Source organism: Sparus aurata, chromosome 7 (genome assembly GCF_900880675.1).
Source record: "Sparus aurata chromosome 7, fSpaAur1.1, whole genome shotgun sequence".
Lineage (NCBI taxonomy): Eukaryota > Metazoa > Chordata > Actinopteri > Spariformes > Sparidae > Sparus > Sparus aurata.
The window spans coordinates 16,902,628-16,921,940 of NC_044193.1; the positions used below are offsets into that span (position 1 = coordinate 16,902,628).

Below are 19,313 nucleotides of genomic sequence, written 5' to 3' on the forward strand. Positions count from 1 at the left end.
ACGCATACGCACACCCACCCACACACACAGTCTGTACACACTGCTAATACTAAAAGACGCCAAAAATGAGCTGCAGGACCTACACAGTTTAAAAACACAGTGATTCTTGTTCCCCCTCCTTATGAAATGTTCAAGTATTCACACATCTGTACACAGCCAGAAAAACAACCAAGAAAAAAAAAACAATAAAAAAAACAATAATAAACAAATAGCAGACCTCATCTTGCCTAAAATGAAGTTCGACCAAACGTATGTAAAACTAGTAGACACTCACTGTTTTATTGACCAATATGATTAGCACAAGTACACTACACTCCGTTTATTGCATTTCACAATAATCTGCTTTTTAACGGTCTAAACACAACATCAACACCACAAAGAACTAAATAGTAAAATCCAAAAAAAAAAAAAAATCCTGTTTCTGAAATACACGAGGTAATTTCCACACATTGTTATTATCCAAAACATACAAGTTCAAGATCAATGGTGTGTTCCAGCCTTTTTTTTAATACCAAAAATAACTATTATTATATTGATTTCCTTCCAGTGTTTGTTTGAAATAAATAGATTGTGCATTTCACCTTATTGGGCAGCAGGGCAAAAAGAATGGCCCCACAATAACATTTCGATAAAATGTAATATTTTTTCTACTTTTTTTTTCCTTCATTCAAAACATTTTTTTTTTTCATAAAAAACATTTTTTTTTTTTTTTTAATTGAGCTTCAAATAAATTAAACCCTGTGTCACGTAAAAATAATTCATCGGTATTCGCAGTAATCCATGCTATATAACATGCATTTTATATAACTTTGGACTTAAAGGAAACCGCACAAGATAGCTACGAAAACAAAATATATAATTGTTCTATAAATAACCAGTTCTTTTTCTACCCCCAGTGTTGCTTCGTGGTTTTTATAACCTGGTAATATCCTCGCCATGCTGTGCTCCGGTGAGTTCGTCTGGGGCCCCAGTGTTAGTGGCCGAGGCAGCCGCAACAGCGCCGGCTGCTGAGCTTGTGTTGGACCCGGAGGAGGAGGAGGAGGATCTCACTTTGGTGTTCGGCAGCCTGTGATCCTTTTTCCATTTCATCCTGCGGTTTTGAAACCAGATTTTAATCTGTCGCTCGGAGAGAACCAGGGTGTGGGCGATTTCGATGCGCCTCCGCCGAGTTAAATATCGGTTATAGTGGAATTCCTTCTCCAATTCTAAGACTTGCTGCCGGGTGTATGCTGTCCTAGACCGCTTGGGCTCCGTCCCATTGTAAGCCGAGTTCACTGGAAAGAGCAGAAGTGGGGAGAGAAAGGGAGACAGAGAAAGGGAGGAAAGGAGGGGTAAACAAGAATGGCCTCAACTGAGATATGGCTGGAAAGATTTATTGGATATGAATGTTTAGCTGTTTGAGAAATTCAAATGGGAAGTTAAGAACTTCTCAGCGTAATGAGAGGACACTCACATCCAACTATGAGCTAAATTATTAATGCAAGATTACAAAGCTCGATTTTTTTTTCTTCTCCTTCTTCTTCTTCTTCTTCTTATTCATTTCTCCCCCTCTCTCCATCGCGCAATACATAACAGCAGAAGCCACATGGTGATACGGCTGCCCTGAGTATACCTCGGCTATAAAATTTATGGTGGGTGTAATTACCAATGCCGAGTCGTAAATCCGCCTCAATTGTGCCATTTCAAAGGCTTCCCTGCTATCGGAGCAGGGGCTGGCAACGAGATGGGAGTCAGAGGGACTGATAAAAGGGAGGGAAAAAGGGGAGAGAGGAGCATGAGGAGTGCAGGGGAACATAAACACACAAGTTGCCTACCAGTGCTGACGTGAATTTTCTTCATCCACGGGTACACCACGGGCTGCTTGGAGGAGGCTGTGCTGTTTGGATGCTCCGGGGTAGCTTGGTTGCAGGCGGAGGTTGCGGCCGGTGGGGTGGCGGGGGACATGGACAACTGTGGGGTTTCACATGAAGCAGGTTGCCCTTTCCCTGTCAGCAGGTGCGCAGATTGGGGTACTCCATGTCCCCGTGGCGTGTCAGGTTCAGGGATGCTTGCACAGTTATACTGGCGCTCTTGGTAGCTCGCCCGCGGAGGATATAACTCCTGGTGGTGATGCTGGTAGCCAGAGTCCCTTGCGCGGCTGTAATATTCTGGACTATGCTCGGGGATGTAGTTATTTTGCGAATATTCCTCGCATGGAGGAAATTTCGGATCAATGTAGTTAGACTCCATCAAATACGAGCTCATGATCATTAATTTCTGGAGTGGAAAATAATTTTTCTAGCTTTGTCGTTTTTCTGCTCCATAAAGCCCTCCTACTTGCGAGCAGCCCTGTAAAGTTACTTTTACCACGTGACCCAGTGGCCCAATCGCAGAGTAAGAGGTAGTTCCCGGATAAGGAACCAGAGGTATTTAGCATACCTACAGTCGCCATTGTGGGCACAAATCTCCCTCTCTCTCTACCTCTCTCTCCCACTCTCTCTCCCCCTCTCTCTCCCTCTGGTTGTGTTAGCGAGGCAATTGATCTTGGGGACAAAACTAGTAGCTAGTTGCTGACCAAGGGAAAAATAAAACAGGCAAAATCCACTGGTCTCAATTATTCAAAGGGGACAATAGGTGATTCGCCAAGGATAAGGCACAACAATAGCAAACCAATCATGTTGTTGCGCCTTATATAAAGGTTATCTGCTAATTAATGAAGGCTTTAGCAGCAGCAGCCTCAGCTGTGAGATTACAGCACGTTTTAAGAATCACATGCTGCATCAGTGTTGGTGAGACTTCTTCAAAGCTCATCTCGGATATTTAGTGGGTGAATGTAAATGTCAGAGAGGACTGGACTGAAGTGGCGTGGGGTGGTGAGATGCTCTGGAGGTGTGGTTGATGTTTGGAAAATCAGGCCTGATCATTTATATCGTTGGAGAAAAAGGTGGACAGGATGGTAGTCTGGCTGCCTAAACAAAAGCCTTCACTCAATGATGGGATATTTGTCTGGTATTTTGAAGTGTTATTCCTTTCTTCCTTCAAGGCCATTCATTAAAAAGGGTCTGCCTTCTACTTTTTAATTAAAAATAGGTGAGGATAAGATTAAAAAAATATGTGCTGATTGAAAGCAAGGGTTCTTAGGCTGACGGGAGTATGGTGTTTGAAGCTGCTCTGAATGTCACCGCAGTGAAAAAATCAGTAAGAGAAGAAGATGAGAAGGAGAAAGAAAAGCCTCGGCGGTGCTGGTAAACCGACCAAAACGGTAAGAGTGTATCAAGAGAAAAGCAAAAATGTGATACAAGCCTTTAGGTTTTATTAAAGGTGCACTGTGTAGAAACAAAGATCTTCATTGACTGATTTTTTTTTATGCCTAAACCACTAAACCAATAAATAAACATTCTCTGTTTGCAAACTGGCCTTAAAGAGAGACAACACAGCTTCATAATGTTTTACTTTGTTTATATTTGGCGGACCCTGCCACCTTTCTAGCTACAAACAGTCTTCTGGACTTATATTCCTTTGAGAACAGCTTGTTTATTCAGTTATGGAGAGATAAACATTACTGAGTTTGTATTATTACTTCAGTGATATTGTAAATATTACAATTCTGAGTTTGAATTTCTAACATAAACCTGCAAAGTGCCCCTTTAAGCTGAGATAATGTAGTGACAACACAAGTGAAGAGTAAACATTGTGAACTCAATATTCCAAGTTTGGATTTCCTCTCCAAAGCTACGTAGAGCCCTTTTAACATCTTCCACTTCTAAAAGACACAACAGTTATTCAACAAAAGTCACCTGAACTTATGTCAAAATGTCCTTATAGGCTTTGTGATATCACAACACAACAGTGGGGAACAGGCAGAGAGGTAACATTACTGCTACACTACGACTACGATGTCAACAGCAGAGCCAAACTAACACAAAACAGCATCACTGCGGTGTCACAGAACCAACAACCATTCACAGCAGCATCTTCCTGATGTCACAACCCAGTCTGCAGTGGGACACAACCATCATGATGTCACACAGCTAACAGAAAAGGGGACCGAAGAGTCTCAGGACCACTGCAGCGGATCACAGAGAAGTTCAGTCAAATATTGGGTTGCCACAGACACACCAGACACAGCCAGAGAGTTGAGGAGCAGCTGTTCTCCCTCACATCAGATTAAAGATCCCTCCCACATGCAGGGCACAAGTCCTGCATGTAGACTTGCAAAAAAAAAAACAGGGGGGGACCAAATACTGTTTGTATTATTTAATGCTATTAAAGCTTTTATGATAAAAATCAAGCTCTCAGCTGTGTTATCGCCATCTGTTCATGGCGTTCTCTTAAACAGCATTAAAAAAAAGTTCTTATCTTTGTACTTGAAAGCCTAAATAAAAACATATGACTTCCATTTAAAGCAATTGAATCTGTCTGTGGACACACACAAGACAATCTTTATGACAGCAAAATGCTGCAAGGAAGAAGGAAACAGCTGTATGAGCACCGACATAAATTCAAACTATAGTCACAATTATTCCACATTTTTAAAAAAGTATTAAAATTAAAAGAAATAAGAGGGTGGCAGTAATTTTCCAGCCCCCAAATGCTAGATGCTAATCACGGCTGCAGCACTGACCACCAGCCACTTCACTGGAGGTCTGCTGTTACACTGTAAACTGATCCTTCCTGGCTGTGTAAACTTGTCATGTGCTGTGCTGCCTCCCATTCTTACCCCACAGTCAGCTGTGGTCAAAGACACACACAGGGCTTAATAAGCTGAGCAGCCTCCCAACCACATCCACATTATATTTCTTCTTCTCTTATTGTTGATATCATAGATTTGAGGTCACCAGTAAGTAAAACTACAAGCACAAAAAAATATATAATACAAATAATGATGATAATAAAGATAAAATGGTTTCAGAAACAGCACACCAGCCAATCTATTGCTCCAAAATCAAAGTGAGCCGTTTTAACAGCAACAATTACATAACATGTTTAAAAAGCAGGTGAAATGTCTTCATCTCAGGCTGTCCATGTTTGTACAGAATGCGCACGACATTTCTATTACCCCTTGCGAGGATGTTAGAGGCGTTTTATAGAGCAATAAAAGCCGTAAATCAGTCACTTTTAAACGACCCCTGGTTCCTAACGTGTTTTACAGGGTCTGACACAGTAGTAGCCGCGCACTGCGCACACATGGCTCTGCTCTCTGTGGCCTACCTACACAATCTACGGCTGTCTGGACTATGAATACACTTCGAGACAATGTTATTGCGTTGCTAGAGCTGCATGTGTATATCACTCATGCTTGTGTATATGCAGTATTAGCAGAGGAGGGGGGAAAAAAGCCAGAGATGCGTGAGGAAGAGGAGCAGGAGGGTCCAGAGGCCGCTGTCGTGGTCTTTCAGTTGCCCATGTATTCCTGTAGAGACGTATTTGCGACTGTTTGTACTTCACACAAATTCGGTTCTACAGGGTACATATAGACAACTAATGTGTTTTGGGGTTAGAAGCTGCAGAGGTGCATCTCTCAGGCAAAGGACAGCACAGTGTCATCGGAAATATTAAAGCTGCAATAGAGTGGAAATAGTGCGCCGAAGCGGAGGTTGTTTATCAGGTTTACTGAAGCCAAGAAAACACAAACAAGACGCTCTATAAATGACAGAAACTACCTTTCACATCTTCACTGAGAGTCCGTTCACACACACACACACACACACACACACGCAAACACGTCGTGTGCACGGGACAAGAGGCTCTGTTCTCTCTTAACATTCACCCTCTTGCCTTTGAGGTGGCTCCTATATGAATATTCAGTCACAAACACGGCGGATACAAAGGGACGGCGTGACAGCACAGATGAAAAATAAGTTTCCATTGTTCCCAACCGTTTCTTCTGCTCGCCATTACCATACTGACCGCTCGGTAACCTTTCTTCCTGCCACTCTGGAAGCTAATGAGAAAAGGCTCGGATGAAAAATGCAATATCAGACATGTGACCTGTTTCGGAGGGTTATTAAAAACAGCAAACACGCTCAGATTGTGAATCAATGGAATTGATTACAGTGGCTATGTGCACGAGGAGGAGGAGGGGGGACTCTTCAAAGACTGTCAGAAAACATCTTAATTTACATATTTCACCGCGTGCACTCTCAATAGATTTTTTTTTTTCTTTTTTTTTTTTTTGTTTTATTGAAGGAAAAAAACATCCTGAGCCAAGAAACTGTGAACTCACGAGGAAACAGTCCTCTCACCCCCAAAAATCTAGCTCGTGTTCATTTGGCTGTTTCTGAACACGCTGTTTGTTGTGCGCAAACGCAGTGTGAAGGAGCTGCACGCACACCACGCACTCCCTCTCTCTCTCTCCCTCTCTCTCTCCCTCTTTCTCTCCCTCTTTCTCTCTCCCCGCGCGCTCTGGCGGACGCATTTTAATATTAGTTAGACAGCCTGACCCGCGTTTCACCCCTCGCGTTTGACTGGCTCCAATAGTTCACTGCCAAGGATTATTGATGGAGAGACAGCAATGAATTCCTTCTCCCTACAAATGGCTTTCAGATCGTGCACCTAGTTCAATAACTAGTTATAATGTAGAAGTACAAAAAATGAGGCCCTCAGGCGGACTAATTTGATGTTTCATTTGTTCATTTGAGAAATTGTTAAGCTTTTTCTTTTTTCATTTTCATTTTTTTTTCGCCTTCTCTTTTCTCGCCCCGCAAACTAACAGCCGTACGAGCGTGTTCACACATGTTCCATATGTAAACAAAATAAATCTGCTGCAAAACTATGCGGAGGATTTGTTGCTCAGTCTGTTATTCGGCGCAGCATCAGCTGACCTGGATGCAGACAGCGGTGGAGCAATATCCCCACCGCTCCCTGATGAAAATGGTTACGATGCGCGTTTAATCAAACCCTTAACCTAATAGCCTGCACACGTTTACTCTTCCCCAGGTGTAATAACGTTACGCCGGATCGTCCAGTTAGAATTAAAAAAAAACTTTTTAATGAAGTGCAGACAGACTGGAGACTAGTTGGATATGAATACCCTGTAAAAAGCAGCAGCCAGGGGAGCAGAGCTGGTTTTAGATACAAAGATGCCCCCAAAGAAACCATTGGTTGGTTTGCAGTTCATTAAAGCATCGCTGCGGTTCATTAGACTCCCTCACCGCAGAGTCAGATCCAGATCACCTGTGTGCAACTTCCACCGGCTCTTCGCCGGACACCGCAGAAAGACAGCAATTCGACCTTTAAGTTTTAGTCTTTGCTCACGAAATTGCAAAAAGAAAAAAAGAGGGTATTTATCTGGAATTAAATAAGCTGATTCCTTCTCTAATCACCGTCAGTCCTGTACACGTTTCGTTAAGAGTGCAGGCGTCAGTGGCCTTGATGTCAGTGGAGCCAGCTGTTTGCCAACAGCCAAATAACAAGCTCCATGAAGTGTCACGTCTCTTGACTAAAGCCAGGTGGGTAGGCGTGGGGGGGCGATGGATAACACTTACTGATAAATCCACGGTCACACTCATCCTGACCCGAGGACTGGCCTGAAAAATAGAAAAAAGGGGAAGAAAACAAAAACGAAAATTAGATCAAGAAAAGAAAAGCGTTCTGCAGCCAGAGTGGATAATTTAGATTCTCGAGAAAGATGCTTAAAGTCTAGAAAAAAACATATATATATATATATATATATATATATATATATATATATATATATATATATATATATATATATATATATATATATATATATATATATATATATATAGGCTATATAAATACATATTAGATCAATAATTTGCCCACTGATCATTCTTTACATTTATTGAGAAAGTATTGTGTGTGTAGAAGATTTCGTTTTTGCTCCATTTAAAATCGCCACCGTGGCACAAATATTAAAACAAATGAATAACAATAGAATCAAATGGAAATAAGAGCCACAATTGAATTCTTTTCAAAAAAGAAAATAACAGTGCAATATTCAAACTAAATGATTGTTACTCAAGTTTCCTCCGGTGGATTTCTTGGTTGCACAAATACAGAAACGAAGTGTTCGGATACGTGGTGATATTATTTCATATTAATGACGCTTCAGCTCGTCCCCTCTGCTCTGATCTCCTCTGTTATCCAACCTAATTGAAGGGAGACTGCTGGCCTAGAAAAAAAAAATTAAAAGCCCTGCCATGTTTGGGCTCCTGCAGAACTGGGACCGAGGACAGAAATTTAGGACGGGTCATTCTCAGACAGTAAAAGTAAATTTACAAGCATTCTCGGTATTTCCTTGGGCAAATGTTCTATGAATAGAAATCCCTGGTTGGACTTCAGCGGCGGCTGAATTATGACGAACGGTCAATAAAAAAATCACGACTTTGTCTTCACATTGTAAATAAATTCAGGTTGTGTTCGGAGACGATGTAATGGGACTTTATAGTTCTTATTCGGGCTCAGACAAAGGGGAAGTCTGTGCTCACCCGGAAATGACCTCTGTGGATTTGAATGATGGCGGTGTCAGGCTCCACAGGTCAAAGAAAGGAATACAAGAGCTCGGAGAAAACGGATGTTTGGACTGTTTCACTTTTTTTTGCTGCAGTGATCTGAGACTGTTTTCTGTTACTTTGCTTCGAAATTAGATTAATCTCTGAATCAAGCTTCCCCCCACAGATGCAATTACTGACAAGTCACGAGTATAAAATAATTTCGATAATAACTGGAGCCCTGCAACCCTCCGCGAGGACACGACCACACTTCAAATGCATCACAATTCACAGAAAAAGGAAAAAAAATATATGATATCCTATTTTTGGAGGAAACATTTCTTTTAAATGTAAGGTTGTTTTTTTATTGTGAAATGTTTCCCTCTCTGGTTACTATGAAAATGACATACAAATACACAAAAACACAGAGTAAAATAAGATTAAAATCTCAGGGTGAGGACAGCACGACTGCATGCCCGGCAGTGATTTACCCACACAAGAGCGTGTCACACAGTGCCCCCTATTGGAAGTGTATCATCGATCACGCTGCAACACCTGATTTTATTTATTTTTTAAAATTCTAATCCCGTTTTTTCTCGTAAAAGCCAAAAATAAATAAATAAATAAATAAACAGCAAACCCTGTGAGCCATCACACAATGTGACACGTGTCAAATCAGTTAATGCTACATCACCAGCCGGCCTGCTGCACCTTGCTCTGTCTGTCAGCTGATCTACACTCACCTCCCTCCAAACAAGACTTGATATCAAAAATTATCCGCACATTGATTAAGAAAAGAGCAGTGCTTCTGGGCTGAAGTGCTTTCTAAGACGTATGGGCAATTAAATGATGTGCACGACAGAGAAACAGAAAATTATCGAGCTTATAAGATCACTCCGTGTCATCAGTCTCCAAACTGATCAATCCAGTAATATCTGCCACTGCAGGGAGGACTACAGGGTTAGAGGAAGCGGCTGCTGTGCGAGAAAGGTGCGTTTAGTTTTAGTATAAACATGCAGCAGTCGTGCCTCCACGGTGTTTATCGCAGGTCCCCATTATCACACCGAACGAGCGCCTTTGAATGGAACCTGCGCCTTGGCCCAGACATGACCCCTAAAACAACAGGAGCTCCGCGAGCACAAAACACCAACCTCACGTCAAGGTGAAGCGGAGAGATGGAGCATTTTAATCAGGAGGGTCTGGATTTCATGGCTCCGTCTACGGCGCAGTATTTCAAAGTCTGCGAGACATCATTTCAGCATCACACAGAGCTGAAGTCACGTTTTATTCTCAATGCACTCAGCTACAGAAACAAACTATTAGACTCGTACGTGCAAAGGAATCACATACAGGTGTGCAACAGAAGGGAGTGAGCATGTTTGTTAGAGAGGCAGAGGGAGGGAGGGAGGGAGGGATGTTGAAGCTGGACGCCAGATGGGGGGGGGGGGGGGGGGGGGGGGGGTGTTATTCTGGCGGACTTTTCATTTGTCTCACTTTTCATTCAAATATGTTTCCATCCTCTCGCTGACAGGACGAACATGCAACAGCACACTGTTGAATCAGAACACACCGCCACTGTGTCTCAAATCTGTGGTGAGGCATTCAAACGTCCAATTTTTTTTTATTTATTTTTTTTTTATCTTTATTTTTTTTTTTTTCAATTTTTGGCGTTTATTTCCTCAAAAATCCAAATCTGGCACAAATATTAAAACAAACAAGCAAACAAACAAAAAAAAACACGCTGCTGGGAAATAAATAATCACGCCATCCGAATAAACAACACCAGCGGCATTTCCGTTGAATCCAGCTTGTCTCGGACCAAACGCGCAGCAACAAATGCCCTTTAAAAAAATATCCCCAAACAAACACCGCACAGATTCATTTCCAAAACGCACCATTCTGTAATTATGAAAACGCGTAGTCGCAGTCGTTTAGTGCCCCTTTAAATCTGACGCCTATCAATTAAACAGCCGTGCATTAATATAAAACATTAAGCAGCATTTTGTATCGCGGTGAAATAATCGCAGGCCTGCGCAGGACAAAGTTAAAAATCAACTTACTGCAGCAGCTCTCGGGGCTCTCCGCACCAGCTGACTACACGGTCCGGTAGGAAGGTACTGCATCCTCACTGCCACAAAGCCCTTTCTTCCTCAGATAAGGGGAAGCCAGCAGCTGCGATTCCGGACAGTTAAGATTATATATGATGTGTATATATCGAAGGTTTGTCAGCTCTTCCAGGCCATAAAACCCACTTAAATGACACCACGTGCTCCCCATGCACCATTCACAGGCCCAGCTCGGGGCAATTGGCATATGTAACCTTGTAAACTTTAAAATACCCTAAAAGAAAGACATACAAAAAGGGGGACTCAATACATTGTCCACGTATGTGTTAGGCCTAACAGGGGCGCAGAGAAAGTGGACGCTGCGCTCGCCGGTTTTTCTCATAAGCGTCAAGGAAGTTGAATAGGAAGCTATTAGTTTGGGAGGTGAGTTGATTTTTATTTTCTTTAAGTAGTGCTGTAGAGAAATTACCTCATAACCTTAGGGCTGAGACCCTGCGTCACGGCGCTTCACGCAGACACTCAGCGAGTGGCGTGATTTTTTTTTTTTTTATGTCCTCCACAGCAGCAGATAGTGTTGTTTTAACTACGGTGTAATGATGCCACGATTAAAGAGCAGGGCGATATCATAAAAGTTGCCATATGGCCTCGGTGGTGATGGCGCGTCACAGGGCTGCGGCCATAGGAAGAAAAAAAACCCACAAAGTTTTGCATCCATGTTGTGTGTCGTGGGAGAAGTGTTATCACAGGCTAGTGTGTGTCCCTCTTCCTTCCCCTGGCAAAACAGGAAACGGGAGTCTGCCTGTGGTGGAAAAGGGGGCAATAAAGTTTTATGAGGGGCCTTAAACTTCAGAGCGCGTTTGTCAGTCTGTAATGATATTCTTTGGATTCAGAGCCAGAGAGAGAAAAAAACGTGATCACGGACACAAAAAAAGGAAATATTGTATCCTCTCTTATCGTGTGTGCATGTGTATGTGTGTGTGTGTGTGTGTCAGTGGCATTTTCTATCCAGATGTTTAATACCGCAACATCACAAAAAAAAAAATAATAATAATAACAATAACAGGAACGTGTAAACTGACATTAATTTCCTTCCTTTTTTTAATGATGATACTTTATTGGTTACAATCAACATTCTATCAGTTATTCTAGGCCTTGTGTGAACCGTGAAAGTTTACAAAGGGGGGTGGGCAAGAGAAAATTGGCTTCATTGCACATCACAATATTTTCACATCCAGTCGCTGAATTACACATAATGATTAAGATTCACAAGGGAAACAAATATGACAGGCACACGTGGAGGACGCCTCGACAGAAATCGACTCACAAAAAAAAAAAGAAAAAAAAAAGAAGATATTATCTCACTGAACACATCACACGTCATCACACACGTCCCAACTTGTTTGCACTGCAACATGTTAGAGGAGCAAATTCAAGGAGGAAAAAAGAGGTGGGAAACTACTTGAACTGTCGTGATCACATCATCAAATATCCTTTATTTGAGTCTTTGACCTTAAAGTTTTATCACATGATGATGGTGATGATGATGATTATGATGGTGATAGTGATGAAGAGTTGGATGCCACGCACCCGGCCTCCTTTTTTTTTATACTTTTTTTTTTTGTTACCCTAATCAGAAACATGGATTATTAGTAGCGTTGTGCAGCCTCTCAGTGCTCTGCGAGACCGAAGCCTGGCAGCGTGAGGGACCCCGGCTCCCCTCGACCTCGTGTCCCCTTCGTGCAGCAAAGTGAGGTTATCATCGCATGGGCAGCAAATTAATTTAGAAATGTAAACCGATTGATCAAAGTGAGTGATATTCAATACATTAGGTCCCAAACTGCAGCAAGTGACACATAATTGGTGATGAAGCACACAGAGCGGTGTCATGATGTCATTGCTCCTAGCAGTTCATCCGGAGGTCAGGCGGCACTCCAGCACTGTGCAGTAGAGAGGCTGAAAACGTGCTGCGGCGCACACCCCGCTTCACTGGTGCGCCTCTATTCCTTCACTTTGATCTTTGAGTCCTTCTTCCACTTCATTCGTCTGTTCTGGAACCAGATTTTGATCTGCCTCTCGTTTAGACACAGGGTGTGGGCGATCTCTACGCGCCTGCGGCGGCTCAGGTAGCGGTTGAAGTGAAACTCTTTCTCCAGCTCCAGAGTCTGGTAGCGGGTGTAACTGGTCCTGGACCGCTTACCCTCCGATTCTGAAGTGGCATTAAAAGCAGTTAGCTTTCATCAGCAGCATTATAGTGGTGAATAAATATAATAAGAAAGCTATTAAGTTTATGACATTCAAAAAGAAAAGAGCTCGGTTAGCCATAAATAAAAAAGAAAAGAAGCATTACAAGCAAAATAATCCGAGTGAAAATCCGCAAATTTATGCCCCCAGTTTAAAGATCACATATCTTTAGACAACCTAATTTAACCTGATAATACTTACAGTGGATTTGCGTAATAAAAATTTATGTCAGGCTGATAAGGATGGTTAACTAGCTCCAATAAATATCCTCGTTTAAAAAGGAGGAGGGCCCTCCACATCCTCTCACATTAAAACATAAAAATTACACACTATTAGTGAAGGAGTCGTATTATGTAAAATGGGATAACTAATAATGTGTTGGCCTCCCTGTAAACACTGGCCTCGGCCTAACACACACACACACACACACACACACACACACACACACACACACACACAGGAGTGTGTAATAATATCGTGGGTGGAAAAACAGATGCGTAAAATCTAAAGATCAGATAATGGAATCTGAGGTTCTCCAGATATAATTTCGCTATTTATAGAGTCGCGCATTCAAAGTAAAGCAACAGGCCTTTGCTTTGGGGCATACATATATTTACATTCCTCCTGTGTGTGTGCTCCTGGGTGTTTGCATAGCACAAAACAGAAGTAGCTTCTCTCTTCGTCTTCTATTATTTTTTTTTTCACTGTTCATCTGCAGCCTCAACAGCCAGCCAGTGGTTTGAAGGCACGGAGAAGGAGCACGCCTATTCAAATCTTTAGAGGTGAAAAGTTCACGATTGGGTCAGGGCATTGGTGTTTCCCAGAGTTCAATTTAAGGCTAAAGCTTCTCCCACACATACAGTCTGATAATGTGAAACACGCAGCTCGACCCAACACTGTAAACGAACAGCAACAAAAAAAAACAACAAAAAAAACACGAATACTTTGAGACGAATTTGTAAATATTATTTCATAGTTTTATCACAGTTTGCTTCTCTTATCCAATTATGCGACCATAAATCACCCCACAGATCACCTCTTCACCGTAACAGAGCAGGTTTACGAGCAATGGATGCCTTTGTCATAAAATTTATGACCGCGAGTTTTTATTATTTCCTGCGTTTGGCCTATAAAACTCAAGAGGGAAAGTGGAACGGGCGAAAAGAAGTGTAGCAGCGTAAAGAGTGAATAAGGGAAAGCATCTCAGTCGCACTTTAGTAAAATAGGCAAACTTTACCGTGGCTCATGTGCAGTTTTGTCATCCATGGGTAAATCTGTGGCCGCTGCTCACTGTCCTGGTTCACTTTTGCGTTGCGTTTCGCCGTTTGCGTGCTCTCCGCGTTCCTCTCGCCCTCCTGGCTCATGTTGCCGCCGGATTTCGCGCTCCTCTCCGGGTCTCTGTCCGCCCCCAGTCCCAGCAGCGTGCCGCCGCCGTAGCGCAGCCCGCTCGCGTCCACGGAGGAGCTACTGGAGACCATGGTTATCTGTGGTCCCGGCGGCAGAGGAGTATCCGTGTTGCCACGCAGGCTAGTTTTCATCTCGTCCCGCTCAACAGAGGTCGTGGGGACGGGACAAGTGAATATCCCGTTCACATTAACACCCTCATAGCGGCTGGACGCGCGCCCAGATAGATCGAAACTAAACATAGTGTTGGGAGAAGTTGTCTCGCTTGTTTGCCTGAGGTTGGAGCAGTCAACATAAGAGCTCATTGTTTTTGTTTTTTCTAAACTAGCAGCGACACTTTCTTGTTAAACTAGAGAGGGTCTGCGGGACGTTTGTTGCGGTTATTTCCTTGTTTTTGTTGATCATTGCGTTTCTTTGTTGCCGCTTTTGGAAAATTCTGAGCTGTCTGCCCTAAAAAAAATAAGCCAGGATTTATAGGTGGAGTAGGCTTTGGTATCTTTTTTTTTTTTAATTCTTGATCCGACGTGCCGCTGCCCAAATATGGTGTATTTGTATGGGATCACGTGCACATGTTGGCCAGTCATAAATTGGCTTTGATACTCAATGGGGATATTGATGAATAGGAGAAACGTGTCCGGTAAACTTTGAGCTGTTGGTTGTTGAGCACCAGGCAGGGATGTTTAGCGCAAAAAAGGGCAGGACAGTAAGACAAGAGCGTCATCTGGTGTCTGGTATGGGGCAGGACGGTCAGGACCGGCCAGAGCTCTCTGCCCCTGACGCACCGCGAGTCCACCGACAGTCCCACATCATAATCATAACAATAATAATTACAATGATAATAATAATACTGAAGACTCAAAGTGGCCATTCGGTTAAAATATATTTACGCACATGGATTTGAAACTTGGATGTAGCATTGAATGATGTGTTAATAACGCAGCTACGGGAACGTTATCGTGTCTAACTGGACACTGGACTCATTGCTCATTCCCGAGCTCTCATTGTGCCTTTCGGAAAGTTCATAATTTCATAATCAAGCGGCCGAGATCCGCTTTAAAAATCACTTTATTAGCCGTTTTTTTTTTTTTGCCCTTATTTTTCTCGCACAGCCTCTGCTGACCATAAAGGTCATGATAAAAAAAAATAAAAGAATAAAATAAAGTCTCCACAATCACAAACTGACTGTTTTTTTCCCCGGGAAACGTTTTTTTTTCTTTACGCGCACAGACACACAGGACGAGGGTGAAAGTTTTACAAATATTTTTATTCCATGGTACACAATTATGACAAAACATGAATTCGTAACTCCCAAACAAAAGTGAAGAATTACTAGTGTACAAATCTATCTCACAAGGAAAGCGTATTGTGTAAAACGATCAACAACAACAAAAAAAAAAAAAAAAAGGGAAGGAAGGGGCGAAGCGCAGACTTTATGTTATGCAGCGTCTATCAAAGCGGCTAAATGCACATAAGTCCTCACAGGATTGACAGAATATATTGTTGATTATATACAGGCATTTCATGTGTGTGTGTGTGTGGGTGTGTGTGTGGACTGTAGTCTATATCCGTGCAACTTTTCATGTTTATGCAGGACACTTTTTCTTGCGGGCAATTCAAGTATACTGTGATGTGTCCGGCCCGGTCCTTCTCCCTCTCTCTTTCCCTTCCGTAGGAATGTGCATGTACAATATTGAGTTAAGTCTGACCAACACTTTATTTTGTGAGCTGATCAAAGAGTTCACAGTGATGGATGGGGTGTAAGAGAGAGAGGTGGGTAGCTTGGGTTGGTGGGTAGGGTGTAGCGGGGATAAATACATAGGATTTTACTGGCATGGGAAATAACATAGAAATAATACTTCTGTTTTATTTTTCACAATACAAGTGTGACATTGCAGTAATAAAAAATAAAATAACATAAAAAATCAGCGCTCCAAATGTCACAGGGAGCCAGACTGTGGCTGAAATAATTCGGATTTCTAAGGCTTAACACTCCTGTGGCCAACATGGGATATAAGTGGGAGAGCTGCGGGGGTAGCCATCATGCAGTGAAGTCGCTCTCAAGTCCATGTGGATTTTTTTTCTTTAGGTAGTTATGTTGGGTTTTTCTTTTTTTTTTAAATGGTCACCAGGTCTTCTTTTATTTCTATTCTTTCTTCTTGTCCTCATCTTTCTCTTCTCCTTCCATTGCGCCACTGCGCTCCTCCTGCTCCTCCTGAGAGGCTCCTGTCTGTTCACTTCCAGTCACCGTGGAGGTCAGGTTGCTCTCTTTCTTCCATTTCATGCGTCGGTTCTGGAACCAGATTTTGATCTGGCGCTCCGTTAAACAAAGCGCGTTGGCGATCTCGATGCGTCTGCGCCTGGTCAGGTAGCGGTTGAAATGAAACTCCTTCTCCAGCTCAAGTGTTTGGTAACGAGAGTATATTTGACGTCCTCTGCGTCTGTCTGTCCCGTAGCCCACTCCTGCTGAGACATCAAAGTGAAGGCACTAATTTAATCATCCGCAAAGGCGAAGTCACATTTAATACAAGAAATATACATACAGCAGGCTCCCTTCTCTGTGCTCTGGTGAGACTTTGAGGCAGTTAAAGTTTTTGCCTCGTTATTAGAATCGGATTGTAATCTAAATCCACGAAGGAAAATAAACTCATTTTTAACTGCAATCACATCTCGAAGGACACATTTCCTTCTATTATCTAAAAATAATGAAAGCATCATAATATATCCTCGCTGCCTCACGCTGCTGATTATGGCCACTATATCTGTCTGAAAATGAAAGCTGTTTGTTTGCACATGCAAAGGGCCCATCTACAGGTCGAGGGGATACAGTAATGTTTTATGGGGCCATAAAAAGTAACTTACTCTCTTGGTAAGACATATCGTAAAACTGGCCCATTTCCTTAATTTATTTGTCGTAGTAAAACTCACCGCTGTGTGAGTTCATTCGCTGCATCCACGGGTAGATCGGGATGTTGCCTTTCTGCTCCTGCGCTCCTGCTCTTCCTTGATCCAAACTGTACTCTTGAGCAATGTGGCTTTGTGTATTGAGTCCCATGTTTGTTTGCCTGCAGCTGGGCAGCACGTCCTTGTCCTGAAGAAACACGTTTGATCCATACTCGTACTGTGCCCTGCCAGACCCAAACACGACATTATCTTGAGGAGAGTAGAAAGGTGCATATATCCGATTCTGGGTCACAGCGGCACCGTACGACGAAAAATGTCTGACTGTGTCATAGGTGGTGGAGTTCAGGGGTACGTTAGGCAAAACATCTTGACCACCGGATAAATGGCAGGAGAGCGACGGGTTTGCGAAATAAGAATTCATACCTTGCTTGTAACCCTCTCTCCAACTCTCCCCACTTCTTTATCGGTCTCTTTTCAATCTCCTTCTCAGTAAATCTCCTTCCCGTCTGTGTCAACCAACCACACCTTTCTCCAAGGTCTTCTCTTTTTTTCCCCGACTTTCTGCCTCTCTCTAACTGGACGTGGGCTACTTTGAGGATTCAATATTATTAATTTCCAATCTCCGGTTAAGACGCACAAACCCGAGTGTTATAGCCGAGGCTTGGCTCGGTGAGAGACAATATGACAATGTCAGCTGACCGTTCTCCACCAATTGAGAGGCAGGAGTTGAGGAGAAACTGTAGCTTTTAGCTCAGAGCTTGAACATTAGTGCTAAATGCCGATAAACACAGCGTAGAGTTGGAGTGGCACACTGTGCGAGGCTGGCAGGGCTAGACGTTTTTTGGAATTAAAGTTTAAGAGAATGTGGCGTTAAGAAGGGAGGGGGGTGGGGGAGTTTTTTGATGTGAAATGTGGACAATGTTCGTGCAGTACAGTGATCCCATTCAGAGGGAAGGCGGACAGAGCTGCACAATAACACACATGAAGTCAAAACTGAAGCTTTCTGAATGAGTGCAATAGGCTGCTAATTTCATTTAATGAGATATAAAGCGAAACCTTCACCTGGAATACTGAGCTCTGTGGTATGTGTGAGTGATTGTGTGAGTGATTGTGTGTGTGTGTGTGTGTGTGTGTGTGTGTGTGTGTGTGTGTGTGTGTGTGTGTGTGTGTGTGTGTGCGTGCGTGCGTGTGTGTGTATGTGTTGCCAAAACTGTTTTAATTTCACAACACCACTGCAGAGATGTAGGCTCCACTATCTACACGCTCCCATCCCCACAGGACGCGCCAGCTCTGTGCCATATGAAGATAAAGAAATAATAATAATAACATTTTGCATGTATTGTTTATCTCAGCCTTTTTAATGACGAGTTTGCAACACACGCTCTTAATGTTTTCATTGTGTATGAATTATCTGACGCGTGAGCAGTTTCCATTCTTTTTTTTCTTCTTTTTTCTTTTCTTTTGCAGTGAACTGGGGGAGGGTTTGTAGGTAGTAAGAATGCGTTTATGGTCTCTCTTCTGTGAGGGCAATAAAACAAGTGACGTTCCCCAGCTCACCAACAACTATCTCTGCAGCAAGAGCCCTGCAACGCGAGCAGCAATCTCACAGGCTCAGAAATGAAAGCACTGCACAGCATGTGGAGGCATAAAAGCAAAAGGGGGGGGAATCGCGTGCATAGGTCCGGGTAAAGAACTGGCGTCTGAGGAGATCATCTCTGCCACAAATCTAATCAGTTATGCGACTGCCATGCACACGTCAGACAAAACGCTCCTACAGGCCGACAGTGCCCGGTTTCCACTCTGAGCTCAGAGCTCTCAGGTACAGTCTCTTTAACTCGACGAAAGAGCATGCTTTCACCTTTTTACGCACAAAACTTAAAAAGGCTGGATTACAGTAGAAATGTGTTAAATGCTTATGCAGATGTTCCTTTTTTATCTTTTTTTTTTCTCTCTCCCCTCTCCCTGTTCGGATCATACTTCGACATTCCTCCGACACGCACAGAGAGGAAAGAGGAACCGATAATTATCTCAGCACCAAATGATGGGGTTTGGAAATGACTTCAGAGGTGTACTTGCAAAAATCCTCGCAAAACTTGAGCGCCTGTCCGGGCGAAAGCGTGCTGCCTGCTAAAATGCGTAAAACCCCACAGGAACGACATAAAAGAGGCCAGTGTTTGAATCCCTGTCACATTTCTATGATCCACATAATTAAATCAGTTTTTACTACAGCTGATGAGAGCGCGAGCTCACACACAACCAGCATTTT

General features: G+C 42.9%; 3 protein-coding genes across 4 annotated transcripts; all 3 read right to left on the reverse strand.

Moving 5' to 3' along the window:
- Positions 1-208: 208 nt before the first annotated feature.
- hoxc4a (homeobox C4a) lies at positions 209-5,401 on the reverse strand. Its single transcript, XM_030423187.1, has 2 exons — positions 1,815-5,401; positions 209-1,274 (listed from the first exon to the last, which is right to left on the reverse strand). Exons 1-2 carry the CDS (start codon positions 2,248-2,250, stop codon positions 913-915), a joined length of 798 nt encoding a protein of 265 aa, XP_030279047.1. The 5' UTR covers positions 2,251-5,401; the 3' UTR covers positions 209-912.
- Positions 5,402-11,576: 6,175 nt separating this feature from the next.
- On the reverse strand, positions 11,577-14,601 carry hoxc5a (homeobox C5a). The gene is made up of 2 exons (XM_030423192.1): positions 13,980-14,601; positions 11,577-12,707 (listed from the first exon to the last, which is right to left on the reverse strand). Exons 1-2 carry the CDS (start codon positions 14,449-14,451, stop codon positions 12,499-12,501), a joined length of 681 nt encoding a protein of 226 aa, XP_030279052.1. The 5' UTR covers positions 14,452-14,601; the 3' UTR covers positions 11,577-12,498.
- A 998-nt stretch (positions 14,602-15,599) lies between these two features.
- On the reverse strand, positions 15,600-18,320 carry hoxc6a (homeobox C6a). Of its 2 annotated transcripts, none has more exons than XM_030423191.1 (2): positions 17,072-18,320; positions 15,600-16,606 (listed from the first exon to the last, which is right to left on the reverse strand). In XM_030423191.1, exons 1-2 carry the CDS (start codon positions 17,466-17,468, stop codon positions 16,290-16,292), a joined length of 714 nt encoding a protein of 237 aa, XP_030279051.1. In that variant the 5' UTR covers positions 17,469-18,320; the 3' UTR covers positions 15,600-16,289. The 2 variants fall into 2 exon arrangements, with proteins under 2 accessions (XP_030279051.1, XP_030279050.1); XM_030423190.1 differs by having other exon boundaries at positions 15,600-16,609.
- Between the last annotated feature and the right edge of the window lie 993 nt (positions 18,321-19,313).